Here is a 13,984-nt window from a genome sequence, read left to right on the forward strand (position 1 = left end):
GACTTTCTTTTTCTCTTTCTTGTAAAATGTTGTGTGTGCTGTAACTCAATTGGTGGCTGTTCATGTGCAGGTAACTTTGAGCTGGTGAGCCTGCTGCTGGAGCGCGGTGCCGACCCCATGGTGGGAACCATGTACCGTAATGGGATTTCTACTGCGCCGCAGGGAGACATGAACTCCTACAGCTTGGCTGCAGCTCACGGGCACAGGTAGTCGACACGTGTCCATGTTCAGTCAGCAGACAGCTATACACTGGCTTTGCTCAGTTCATACTTTATTCAGAATGCAATCTGGATTATGCACAGAATAAAGATAGCATATTCCAATAAGTCAAACCACTTATTTTGTGATATGATTTGAGGTTTTTTATAGATGCATTTGTGTTGATTTAGTTGTTATTCCTCTCCAAAGAGTTTTATTTTGACGATCTAATGCACTTTTAAAAGCAGCCATTTTATCTTCTAGCATTGTTTGTAATATAAACAGAGCAGGTAAAAAAAAAATCCTCTCAGTTAAGTCTTGAAGTGTGTGTCGACCAGTCAAATCTAATTTCAGTTTTTGTTGTTTATTTGTTTTTTCTTTTGCTTGCAGAAATGTGTTTCGTAGGTTGTTGTCTCACACGGATAAAGGAAAAGGTGATGTATTGTCCTTGGAAGAGATTCTGGCTGAAGGTTCAGAGCTGGAAAGCAGAAGTTCATCTCAGGTTGACCTCATCCGAAGTGGAAAGGCCAAACTTAAAGCTCTGAAAGAAGCCATGTACCACAGTGCCGAGCATGGGCATGTCGACATCACCATAGATATTCGGAGCCTTGGTAGGTTTCTGTTCATACAATTGTTTTTTTTAGTTTTTTTGTGCAACATGCAACTTACACAGCATCTTTGTGCAGAAACCTTCTTGGCTTACGGTTTTCTGAACTGGTTTTCAGGCATCCCATGGACGTTACACACTTGGGTCGAATCTCTGCGTACATGTTTCCAGCAGCACCGCCGACCTCTGATCCAGGGTCTTTTGAAGGAGTTCAGCTGCATTGAGGAAGAGGAATACACAGAGGAGCTCATCACACATGGCCTGCCTCTGATGTTTCAGATCCTCAGGGCCAGCAAGGTACTTCAAAAGTTGTTGATTTCTGGAATACTTTAGGATTCAGGTTTATCCAATGGCAATTCTTTTTTTCTCAATATGATGTTGCTTTTATTTGAATGTGTCAGCACTGTTATCTGAATCTTGAGATGTTTCTTCTCTCATGTAAGTTTATATTAGTTCGCTTCTCAAAGCTTCACTGTGTCTGGCCTGTCAAATACCAATTACCTAAAATGATTTTGTGAAAATGCTGCACAGTGGCGCAGTAAAGAGCACTGTTGCCGTGTGGCAAGAAGATCCTGGGTTAATATTCCAACCTGGGGTCTTTCTCCAATTAATTGTCAAAAATAATTACCGTTATGTTAATTGGAGACACTCCTAATTGTCTTTCGGTATAAGTATGTGCATGGATATTTGTCTCTATGTTGCCCTGTGCTGGACTGTCCAGGGTTCACCTCGCCTTTCTCTCACTGAAAGGTGGTGGCGACATCGTCCTTTGGGGACGCTCTTCTTAAGCAGGGAAAGTAAAGATGGTTGGAGGTGGTGGGAAGAAGAATAGCGCTAAATAAAATGTAGCCCTGTAAGATTAAAGTTAAAGGCTGCATGTGAGTTGAGACCTTTAAAAGTTGAACATTAATTTGATTTTGACTATTTTACACACAGTAGCAGGTGAACGTTTCAGCATCAAGATAGGCAAAGCTGCTGAAGATAAACTCTAAAATACTTGCACCTGCAATCAGTGTGGAATTGTGAGCATGGAAGCTAAATGCAAATGCACGTTACATTTCACATGTGCTCGTCGCATCTTTGTGTTTAATATGAAACACAATCTATTGTAATTTGCATTTTCTGGTTGTAATACGGCAAAATGCGTAAAAGTTCAAGGGCTCTCAATACTTTCGCAAAACGCTCTGTGCTTTTGTTTGTCAGAGCTTGTGGTTGTTGGAGTATTTGCCTGTTAGTAAATGGTTGTTGCTGTCTTCAATGAGCATGAGCAGACTGTCTATGGATGTAGGTTCTGTAGTGCAGCTGACCGTTCCATGCACACAACCATATCAAAAACACAAATCCTAATGCCTAAGTGGAAATTTGTGTAGGACTGAAAAGGGCTGGGCGGTTTTTCCAGTGCTCTTCTTTCTCAAGTGCTTGCATTTACCCGAGGTGTCACTCTGTTTTTCATTACAGTAATGTGGGTGTTAGGAATAGGTCTGCTATTCATCTCATTCTTTCCAAAGATATGATGTAACTGCGACCATAAGGCTTAATGAAAAGTCTGCTCGAACATAGAGAGAGGCGTCTAAGTTAAAGTCGCCTCACTGTGCGGTGGGCTAACCTCTTTTGTAAATCTGCTAATGTGTCGCCAGAATGAAGTGATTAGCCAGCAGCTGTCTGCAATCTTCACTCAGTGCTATGGTCCTTATCCCATCCCCAAACTGCCAGAGATCAAGAGGAAACAGACATCACGACTTGGTAAACATCTCTCTTTAGCACTTTTATTATTTAAAGTGGGTTTGTTATGCAAAGTTGTATATTTTCACATTTTTGTATTTCCATTTGGATCTTTAGTGCTTCAAGAAATAGCCCAAGCACTATAAATCACACCCAGCTATTTTATGGCAATAACTAAATGTTTTGTTGGTATCTAGAAAATTAGCCGTTTCAAAAGCCTCCTGACCTTTAAGTCACAATAGGTCAGCAGTGCCCCTCCCCAGAGACCCCAGCAGAGTTTGAGCACATTTGGTCAGCTGGTTTTACTGCTGTATGCTCTGTACTATGGCTGCAACTGTAAATCACATAACACCACCTAGTGCTCTTGACTACAATAGAAATGTTGATTGAAATCTTCCCTGACAGATATCTGCTTTTTTTTTTTTTCAAACTGATAATAAAATAAAAACATTTTATGTTCATGTGTTCTTCAGATCCTCACTTCCTGAACAATAAGGAGATGTCTGATGTGACCTTTTTGGTTGAGGGGAAGCCCTTTTATGCCCACAAGGTTCTGCTTTTCACAGCATCCAACAGGTATTATTTTTTATTATCTTTTCAGTTTTGCTATCTTCAAATCAGATCTTGCAAAGACAAAGGACTCTGTGTGGTTCAGCCACACTTTAAACAGAAAAATGCAAGTTTGTTTTGCTATTTTGTGAACCAAAACCAATGCTGCATGTACGAAGCTCATATTTTGGGGCAGCATTTCGAATCTCTAATTTTGCTGTGTTTTTACTTCTTTTTCAAGATTTAAAACTCTTCTAGCAAACAGACCTTGTGGCGAAAATACTTGTATTGAAATCAGCAACGTCAAATATCATATCTTCCAGGTATGTAAACACTAACCTTAAAGTGTTCCTACATGAAGGTCTGGTGAAAGGTTTTCTAGGCAATGTGTAGTAACAAAACCTCTGCAGTGAAAATTGTATATGCTAAGATAAATCTATGCATCCATTCACAGTAGGATTCAGATGAAATAAACAACAACCTGGGTTCAAATAATCTCAGATTTATACCTACGATGTTAATATCCTTGGTATTTATTCTACTATCTTGCGCTTTGTGTTTGTTCTGAATGTAACTGTGTGTTTGGCAGCTGGTAATGCAGTATCTTTACTTTGGAGGAACAGACGCTCTGCACATCAGGAGCACAGATATTATGGAGGTTAGATAAACAATAAATCCTCGTCTGCTACCCTGTAATGTACTATGAGAAATTCCACTTCCTCAGTCACTAAACTTTTAAAGCGAAAATCAATTTAGGTAGCATTAATCAGTTTTGATGTCATTGGCTTCTTCCCAGCTCTTGTCTGCAGCCAAGTTCTTCCAGCTGGAAGCTCTACAGAGGCACTGTGAGATCATCTGCTCCAAGAACATTAACACTGAAACCTGTGTTGAGCTCTACAATCACACAAAGGTAAAAAAAAAACAACAAAAACAAACATTATTTAAAAATATGCAATTTAAAACACACTATTTCAAGAATTTTAAAACTCGGAGGAATATTTCTGTTAAATATGATTAAAATTAGGTACTCTCTTGTCATTTCAGTTTCTTGATGCTCCAGACTTGGCGTCCTACATAGAAGGCTTCTTCCTGAAGAACATGGTCATGCTGATTGAGCTGGAGCCGTTCAAACAACTGCTTTATGACATTCCTCCTGAAAGCCCTGGCAGCGACGTCCTGCAGGCCTTGGAGAAAACCCTAGCCATCCGCATCCAGTCCATCCACTTGTCTTCCTCCAAAGGATCGATTGTCTGAACTCGTGTAGAGGGAAACTTTTTTTTATTATTATTTTAAGAGCAAATATTTTCATTTAAAGTAGCATTCTTTATTTTTAGCCTAAAATGTAATGCTCACCCTCAAAACCCGAAACAGAACAAGAGATCTTTCTGTGCTCACACTGAATATACTTTGCACAAATATTGTTTCCTCCTGCTTCCATGCTTTTCCTCAAGGTCAAATTTTCTCTCTGCACGGTTTAAACCTGCAAGCTCAAGTCTGTCCTCTTTGCTACTGATTTGACTTGAGGCACAAAGCGGGAACTCTATGAAGTGGCCCACTGCTATCTAACAAATGAAGTGAATTTCATAGTAAAAATCATTTGCACCTCAAAGATGATAGTTACACATTCTTTCCATTTGCTGGAAATGTTAGTAGGTGGCATTTACACAAGCAGAAAGGAAAGCTTTGACTACAGACAGGGAGAAACTTTGAACGTGAGCACTGGGAAGCAAAATGGAGGGGAGAAGCACTGGATATGACTGCAGAAATATAGTATGGCTGAGCAAAGCATATTTGCAAGCAAGTACTAGCTTGTGAGTTTGAGAGAAGAATTTTGGGGGCAAGCATTACAAGACGGATTATAAGAAATTTTACTCTTTTTTTTTTTTCTCTTACATTTAAAATACATACTCTTATTTTCTTTTCAAGATCTCTTGATTTTTTATTTTTTTTTAACCCAAAAGCAGGGATTGTTGATAACAAAATGATCACAAACACAAAATAAAGTATCTCTGTGAGGGATCATTTCCTGTTGAAAAGGAAATCTGGAAATCACAGACCTTTCATGTTGTGATCTTTCTTCTTCATTAGTTGCTAACATGCTTCTTGTTATCTTAGCACAGATGGTAAAAAAACAAAAAAATCTGTTTGCATTGTTGATATATGTCTACTAACACCACTGTCATATTATGTAGTAAAGCTCCACTTGCCAACAGGAAATCTAACACACTTATGAATACATGGCTCAATAAGCAAGTTCTACATAATGTGATAAGCCATCAGAATATGAGGAAGATTCACTGCCTCATTTTGTGATTGTTTGCTGAATTATTACAACCTGTACAAAGAGAATAATTTGCATATTTGTGAGTCAGATCTGTGCAGATTACTCTGTAAAGCCAAACCAATCTAGCAAAAGACTAAAACCAATGAAAAGACTGAAGAAACGGAACTTATGAAAGAGGAATTTTATTTCCTCGACAGCTTTGTAAATTTTGTTGATAAAACAGAGATATTGATAATGTAAGTTAATGTATATAGTCACAGATTTTTTTTTTCTCATGTGTCTTTACTGTTCCATATTGCTGTAAAAAAGAAATTTGTTCATCTTATAAAGATTAATGTTTAAGTGTTGCATGTTTGAACCTAAGGAGCTGCTTTCACATTTGGGAATTGTCCTTTGTCATTAGCGTGGGTCACTATTAATGTGTCGCAGTGAAAAAAAAAATGTCTTTGTTTTGTTCCTAGAGGCTGCAGGGAAGTTTATTTGAACATTGTGCTACAGGCGTTTTTTTTCTTCCTCCCAGAGAATTTGCTTTTAACTTTATCTGTTGTGGGCCCTTATCTTTAATTCTGTTTGAAGAGCTGTTTTGAGGGCAGCTCTGTTGTTTTTTTGTTCTCTGCAGCAAAAGGTCAGATCTCAGCTGGCGGTAGGTTTAATGTGAGATCCAGCAGTGCTCATGGCAGTAGGGTCCAAATAGCCTGAAGTCTGTGACAAAAATAAAGATATAAAATACTTCATTAATAGCATTCTCTTTTTTGGGGACCCTAAATGAACAGAATATCATTGAAACCTCGTAAACAATGTTAGCCCAGAGACTTTAACCATTCATTCATTTGAGTTAGAGAGATTTAATCAACTTGAAAATTAATTTGCTAATAGAGTTTTCTGTCATATAGAAGTGATAAATAAAATCGGCATCAATCAAAAGTTCAGTCTACAATTCTGAGTTTTAAGAAATTCAAATTTCAGAGCTGCATTTGGATCCATCACCTGCTTACCTGAACCAGAACATAAAAGAGACCAAAGCCTTTTTTGATGGCGAACTCATTGGCTCTCCTGGATGGTGACTTCATTTGGAAGTCAGACATAAAAAAGTGTTTGCATTGTTGCTACCAAAGGCTAGGCAAGGTGTATTGCTGTTTTAAGGGTTTCTGTTTCTATGTGTGTGAGCCTCAAAACTGAGCTGCCTTTGTAACCCAAAAGTGAATTACTTCAGACTTTCCACACCATTTAATGCAGTCGTGATTAAGGTAAGGTGAAGAAAATTGTGAAAATAATATTCAACCGTCCTGTACACATGGTGCATCAATTAATTTCTTTTCTGTTTTGAAAGCAACATATCTGCTTGAGACTGTGAAAAGTGAACCCATTAGATACCAACTTCAACATTTGCCGGTGTGGCAATGTTGTCAACCGCCGTCTGAAATGCTGGATGTATTTCCCTCTATGATTTTGAACTCACTTGTTTATGCTTTTCACTCATTGCATTAGTATCCGAATGCTGAATTGTTTCCGTCAGCCAGTTTCACAGCTCCCTTCCAATGTTTCTGGAGACTGTTGCAAAGTGCACGTCTCCCTTTGAGTGTGTGCGGTGTTTGTAATTGAGGGACAGTTGTTAAGGCGTCACCATGGTTGCAGCTGGTTGAGAACAATATGAAGCTGGGAATGCTGTGCTGCACTAAAGAGTGACTGGAATCCTGGGGTGCAACATCCAGGGACATGTCCACATGTAGACGCAATTAACATTCACTCAAAGAGTGAATGTTAATGTTCAAATGCTAATGTTGGCAGGACTTTATTCCTAAATTTCATTTTTATGAAGACGCAAAAGGATCCATCATTGGATTAGCTCCGCCAGACAGGAGAGCATGTGATGCAACCGTGGAAATGTCTCTGCTGCCGCTTTTGTAAAGCGCTGCTGGGCATCTTAATTTACCGAGCTGTGAACTGTGAGTGAAGCACTTAAGTAACACCAGGGGAACTTGTGACTGAAATTAATGCGAGAGGACAACTATAAACTGTCCCCACAGAGATTTATCTGAAACTCTTATTTTGCTGATGTGAAAACATTCTGAGTTGTTCGGTTCTGAAGGCCCCATTGTTCAATTTTCTAAGTGGGCTGCCGTGCACATATTTGAGTGTGTATTTGTGTGCAGAAGCAAAGAGGAGGGGGGATAAAACAGGGGTGTCTGCCCTACTAACTCTGCCCCCAGCGCGAGCCCCTTCATCCTCCCCCTTGTTGTCATGCACAAGCGCTCTCCCTTTGGCACAAAGTAGACTGGCAACACAACAACCATGTGTTTTAGCTCCACGCTTTGAAGGGCACCAAAAACTTTTTAGAACTGGTTCTGAGAAGCATTGTAGTGACAGAGAAAAAAAAAGAAAGAGGGAGAGAGCGAGTGAGAGAGAGAGAGAGAGAGAGAGAGAACAGAGAAACAGGGAGTGAACTTAAAGAAGGAGTAAATCTGTGTGGGAGGAAGATGAGGCAGGAAAGACCACAGAGATAAATAAGCCGCGTTTTATGTGATGTTTTGACAGAAGATACTTCTGCTGGAGGAATTCACAACAGGTAAGCATACAAAGAGGAACATTTTGTCGTCCTTGTCTTAACATAAAAGTAGGGTTGTTGTTTGTCTAGTTTTCAATAATTTATTGAAAATTTCTTATTTATTTATAATAATAAATAATTATAAATAAATAATAATGAATTTATTTATTTATACTAAATAAATGAATAGTATTTAAACTATTGTTAGTTTAAATACACTAAAATGTTAGTGTATTTAACATTTTATGCACTTTTTTTCTGAAATTCAATGCTGGAATGCTTCAAGTAAAACTACATTTGACAGTGAAAAGGTTTAGAGTTACTGACATAAGGATATACTCTGCTTTTCGAAGGTAATTATATCCCTTGAACTTGTCCATGTTTTGACATTTTACAGTTGTTAACCTGACTATATCTTCTTTGGAAATTATGTCACATACATATGAAAAGTATGACATTTTTATAAAGTGGAAGCTTAAGAATACATAGAAAACAGTTGTTACTCTGTGTCCAGTCTTCACCAGTCTAATATCCCTAAATTAAGTAATTTAGACTAATTGCCTCTTTCAGCTATTATGTAAAGGCCTCAGTGCTTTGTTACAGGAAATTTGTGAACAAGCAGCATGATGAAGGCCAAGGAACAAAACAAATAGTTCAGGGAAGACGTTTAGAGAAGCTTAAAACAACATTAACACAAGCTTTGACTATGCAAAAGTCCTTGTTTAAGAATGAATAGACATGTCACAATTGCAAACTTTCTTAAACATACCTAAACTAACAGGCCAGACATGACAACAACAAGAGATTAAATCAGAAACAATAAAAAGTGACTCTGGAGGAACTGCAGAGGTCCAGAGTTCAGATAATGCAATCTGTTTACAGAACTACTACAAATCTTTCTTTATTTAAACGACGTGGAGGAAAAACCATACCATGGTAGTACTTTTAACTAGGACAGGAAAGCTGGTTAGAAAGTATGGGAATGTATGTGGAACTAAATATAAGCTCATGCAGGATGTTGTGAAGGGGGATGCATCAGGACAATGACTCCAAATGTATATCTTATGTCTCAGCGCATTTCTATGCATTAGTCAAAGTCCAGACAAAAGTCCAATTAAGAATCTCTCATCTGGTTTTTAACATCTTCAAATCTAACTAAGCTTGAGCTATTTTCCAAAAAAGACTCAGCAAAAAGGATTAGCTATCTAAATTTACACCACACTTTTCAGATTCATAGTTGTTGAAGCTCTTGAAAAGCATTTTCCCGTTTACCTCAAAACTATGCACTTCAGTGGTGGAAATGTGGCCAAGTATATAAACGTTGAAGAGATGTAACGACTTTTGCAAGACACTGTGAGTTCCAGTTGCTTTGTTTTTCATTGTTTTCTGCTCTCTCCCTAAAGTTGGTCCACAGTTCTTTCAAAAGATGCAGCGTGAAGACCTGTCTGCTAGAGAAGAGTTCACCTACAGCCGCACGCCCACACTGGAGAGGAGCAATGGGACACTGGGGCGGAGGGGCGACAGGAGTCTGGAGAGAAGGCCAGACCGGGGGGAGAGGGACAGGCCAGAGCGTGACAGCTATACAGTGGACGTGAGGGCCAGTGACCTGCAGCTGGCCCAGCCGGAGCCTCTAAAGCATCCCTGCTTCAGCTACAGGGCCTGGCTCTACAGTGTCCTCATAGGGGTGAGAGTAGACGTGGTCAGAAAAGGAGGAAAAGAGGAGCACAATGAAGAGTTTACCAGTCCAGTCCAAATCACAACAACTTATAAAGTTGGGATTGAGTTATTCCATTAAGGAATGAGCATCCCAGTTTATGAGTTTTGAGTGAAATTTGGCAACAAAATTCTTGTTTTGTGCTTCTGCTTTACAAGTGAGGAATTGTGGTCAATAATAAACTAAGTTTTTTTCTTGACCAGGATCTCAGTTCAGGGCTATTTTAATCTAAGTTCTTTCTAATAATGAATGTTATTTGCTTTCTTTGACGCAAATAACTTTCATTAGGGTAGATAGCACTTCAGGGTGCTATAATTTCACCCTGAAGATCCAAATGAATCATTCAAAATCCAAATCAATCACATTTGCTATATATATATATATATATATATATATATATATATATATATATATATATATATATATATATACATATATATATATATATATATATATATATATATATATATATGCATGCCCCTCTGTGTGTATGTGTTTATAAATCTTCAGGGGAGTCTGCTCATCACATCTGGTTTCTCCCTATACCTGGGAAATGTCTTTCCTGTTGCCATGGACTACTTGCGCTGTGCTGCAGGCTCAGTGAGTGGCCATTGCTGACTCTGTCACCTTTATTGAGTTTATTAAGACTGTTTCAATAAGGCATTTTCATGGTAAACTGCCTTATTTTCATTTAAAAATTATCTTCATTGATATAATTTGCTTAATCCTCACAGGGTATCCCCGCAGCAATAGCAAGCTTTGCTATTGCCAAGAAACGACATGTGGCAGTGAGTAACGGCTGAATGCCAAGAGCTATGTATTTTCATTTAAAAAGATATAACTTTGATTTTTTTTTTAAATTGCAACAATAATAATAATAACTTTTTTATTATGGATGCAGGTGTCAGACTTCCAGGTTGTCTACGTGTCGACATTTGCCGTGACGACCACCTGTCTTGTCTGGTTTGGCTGTAAACTGGTCTTGAATCCTTCTGCCGTCAATGTAAATCCATCCTCAGTGTTGTTGTTTCTAAAGAACATTTTCTTTTTCTTTGCCAACATTTGTATTTCTGTCCCTTTTCACACTCCTCTTTCTGTTCTAAGATAAACTTCAACCTGATCTTGATGATTGTGCTGGAGGTGTTGATGGCCACCACCGTCATACTGTCGGCCCGCTCTGCAGACGACTGCTGCTGCCACAGAAAGGTGTGACTGATTGCTTTTGTTCTTTTCCTACATTATACTTTGCTCTCTTCTTTGTTGCCTCCATCCTAAACTTTTCTCAATCTGTCTGTGCACCTTAAAGTCCTATGACAGACCTGTGGTAGTAAAACCTGCAGTGTTCCCCACTCGACTCCTTAAAGCATATTCTGTGAGTATGGTTTTCACTTTTGTTGCAAATGACGTTGCATTTCATTTACTAGCTGTTGTTTGATTACTAAAAATGGTTATCACAGGTTATTGAAGTCATTGTGGGAATCTCTGCCGTGTTCGGAGGGATTATCGCCCTCAACATGGACGCTCTGCTTCCTGGTCCATACTTGTCTGTCACATTTTTCTGGATTCTTGTAGCTGTAGGTTTTCTAACCTTTTTGCAAAAAAAACAACAAAAAAACAAAAAACAAAATGCAATTTAAAGCTCAGAATTTCATTTCAAAGAAAGCCAGATGTGAATTAATGCTTGCTTCTTGTCCTTTGCAGTGTTTCCCAAGTGCAATTGCCAGTCATGTTGTGTCAGAATATCCTAACAAATGTCTGGTGAGTACAAAACTATTTTTTGCTCTTGCACAATTACAAAAATAAGTTTATTATTAAAAAGAGGAAGGAAACAACAGGGGAAATTGACTCTTATTCTTAATTCAGTTCAATTAAGTTAAACTTGGTCATCTCAATTAATAAGATAAACTGATTAATTGTTTTTCTGAAATTTAATTCAAATCAGTCCAATTTGAGTCCAACTTACATATGTGGTCAAATTCAGTCGACCCTTTGAACTCTGTCAGTTCAGCCCACTTGTGGTTCATCTTATAATTAATACTGTTTTGCAAATATTTACAGTGAGCCCCAAAACTATTTACTTGCCTGGAAGAATTAAGCTTATAATTTTTGTCATTAAATTAATAACTTTATTTCAGTAAATGAGACAGTTTTACTTAAGAAACTATAGCAGCTGAATAAAAGTTTCCAGAATACAGAAAGGATTTGGTCAGTTGAACTATTTTTTATATTTTGACATTAATTTAAATTCCAAAACTTTCAGTTTTCACAATTCTGTACTATTTTCTTCAGACTATCGTCATGTTGGAAGTAATGATGGGTTTACACTTCTGGTCTGCCTCCTCTTATTTCCTTTTTTGCCGCATTTCCTGTGTTTTTGCTCTTTGTGTCATCTCAGGTGGAGGTGCTGATTGCCATCAGCAGCGTGACGTCTCCCCTCCTCTTTTCAGCCTCGGGTTTTCTTTCCAGCAGTGTGATCAGTTTTATTGATATTTTTCTGCATGACGTGCCTACAGCCAAGGTGAACTTAGCTAAGAAATGTGCAGAGCTAGATCACATCAGTCTTGAACTCACACTGACTGTGAAAGAAAATTAGCAAAGGTTTGAAAACAGCTTGAGAAACTTTATAAAATCATCTGGTGTTTTTTGCGTGTGTGTGTGTGTGTGTGCGTGCGTTCGTGTGTCTCCCAGCAATCCTATGACATCCTGCTGTTGATTCTGATGGTGCTGCTGCTGGTGCAGGCAGTACTTACTTCAGCCACTGTGGTGCACTGTGCAACATACAAGAGTCGGCTCCGCCTGGGGGCTCTAGAGTGTGAGGACAGCTCACAGACTGCAACTCATTACCACGAGGTATGAGAGGCTGTGGACACAAAAGGCCAAAGGTCACATCCAGTTATATTTCTGTTTCCTTTTAAATTGTCCTCCTGAGACCATAGAAGTTAACTGACAAGCTATGAAGTCAGCGTGATTAATGAAGAGGGTTTTTTTTTCACTTTATTCTTTTAATCTCTGTGCTTCTCCTTTGTGTTTCGATGCGTCAGCAGCAAACGCCCAATGGGACGCTGCAGGATTACGACAAAGACAGAGCCTGGAAGGCAGTTTTGGTCCAAATGGCCCAGTGAGAAATCTTGTCTTGTCTACAAAGGTTTGCCTTGCAGAAGGAGAAATCAGAGAAGGGAACGATGAAGAAAACCCCATAAGAATGAGAAAAACAAAAGAAATGACCCAGAAAAGTGGAGCTGAAAATAAAGAACAAAAGACTAATAAGAAAGTCTTTAAAAGTTTTGTTGTTGCTTTTCTTCTTTTTCACTTGCATAAAAATGTTGTGGGCATTTTTGTTTCTGTTTTAGGGATTTTTTTTTTGTACCATTAATTAATTGTAACTATTTTTTAGAAATTATTTTATCAGAAAACATCATTTTAAAAAACTTTATTATTAAGAATGTATAATAATCAACTGAGGCAAATGGTTCTGTAGCTTGAGTCCACATATAGCTCATCATTAGACGTTTGAAATTACACTTTGATGCATACAATTTTTTTTTTCCTCAGCTGAAAGAATGATTTCAAAAGTTCTTCTGTAATGTGATATATACATATTTATAATGATGTTTACTGATTTTCTTATTTAGAATAATGACTCATAATATATCTTAGCAGATTTTGTTCTTCTTTGTCCTTGTGGTTTGAGACGTTGCAACTTTTTTATTACAAAGTAGCTGATCTGTTATTGTGGACACAAAGATCTGATGCAAAGCGAAAGGGCTGAAATGATTTTTTCAAATAAAACTTGTTTGGAAATTATTGAGGTAATTTGGTGCCAGTTTAATCATCCTGTTAAGACTAAATGTCTGCAAATGCCCTCTGTTGTTTAAACTGTCAAAAAAAAAACACAAAAAACCACTTTTTTTTTTCTGGCTGTCTTTATTTGAGCTAAACGTTTTCTGCCAAGAATATGATTTTTTTAATGCCAGAATAATAAGAAATAGATCATTTGTATTATCTATTTGAAATCAAAACATTAAACACACTTAAGATTAATGTGTCTTTAGACCATCTAGGGAAGCTCAGATGATGATATTATGTATTATCTCAAGGCATAGGCCATTGTTTGTCAGGACATTGTTCTGTTCACAGAGCCAACTCTGGTCTAAAAAGTGTTTGACCTCTTACAGATTTCTTCTGTTTTTTGTTTTGTTTTTGGTTTTTTGGGGGTTTTTTGGGTCAAACGTAAAAATTTCCAATCGCCAAAAAAATTATTTTGAATAAAGACAACATGAGTAAATACAAAGAGCATTTGGGGACAAGCCCTTCTTTCAGTCAGCCTCCTCTTTTCACTGTGAGAGCTTTTTGTTGTTGTTTTTG

General features: G+C 37.9%; 2 protein-coding genes across 7 annotated transcripts in view; both read left to right on the forward strand.

The window, feature by feature from the left end:
- Positions 1-5,314, forward strand: part of btbd11b (BTB (POZ) domain containing 11b) — an 80,123-nt gene extending 74,809 nt beyond the window's left edge. For all 4 annotated transcript variants that reach the window (XM_044125179.1, XM_044125180.1, XM_044125182.1 and 1 more), the window contains 9 exons: positions 71-206; positions 589-809; positions 924-1,102; positions 2,443-2,548; positions 3,001-3,103; positions 3,318-3,399; positions 3,666-3,734; positions 3,873-3,986; positions 4,121-5,314. In XM_044125179.1, the coding sequence (XP_043981114.1) occupies positions 71-206; positions 589-809; positions 924-1,102; positions 2,443-2,548; positions 3,001-3,103; positions 3,318-3,399; positions 3,666-3,734; positions 3,873-3,986; positions 4,121-4,330 (1,220 nt within the window). In that variant the 3' untranslated portion in view covers positions 4,331-5,314. The remainder of the gene's footprint in view (positions 1-70; positions 207-588; positions 810-923; positions 1,103-2,442; positions 2,549-3,000; positions 3,104-3,317; positions 3,400-3,665; positions 3,735-3,872; positions 3,987-4,120) is intronic.
- A 2,313-nt stretch (positions 5,315-7,627) lies between these two features.
- mlc1 (modulator of VRAC current 1) lies at positions 7,628-13,912 on the forward strand. 3 transcript variants are annotated; one of them, XM_044125185.1, is made up of 12 exons: positions 7,628-7,926; positions 9,309-9,589; positions 10,130-10,219; positions 10,354-10,407; positions 10,521-10,622; positions 10,724-10,825; positions 10,926-10,991; positions 11,077-11,193; positions 11,321-11,377; positions 12,015-12,137; positions 12,308-12,469; positions 12,661-13,912. In XM_044125185.1, exons 2-12 carry the CDS (start codon positions 9,332-9,334, stop codon positions 12,739-12,741), a joined length of 1,212 nt encoding a protein of 403 aa, XP_043981120.1. In that variant the 5' UTR covers positions 7,628-7,926; positions 9,309-9,331; the 3' UTR covers positions 12,742-13,912. The 3 variants fall into 3 exon arrangements, with proteins under 3 accessions (XP_043981120.1, XP_043981122.1, XP_043981121.1); XM_044125187.1 differs by having other exon boundaries at positions 12,664-13,912; XM_044125186.1 differs by lacking the exon at positions 7,628-7,926 and having other exon boundaries at positions 8,165-9,589.
- Positions 13,913-13,984: the final 72 nt, after the last annotated feature.

This window comes from Gambusia affinis, linkage group LG08, assembly GCF_019740435.1.
Source record: "Gambusia affinis linkage group LG08, SWU_Gaff_1.0, whole genome shotgun sequence".
In the NCBI taxonomy this organism is placed as follows: Eukaryota; Metazoa; Chordata; class Actinopteri; order Cyprinodontiformes; family Poeciliidae; genus Gambusia; species Gambusia affinis.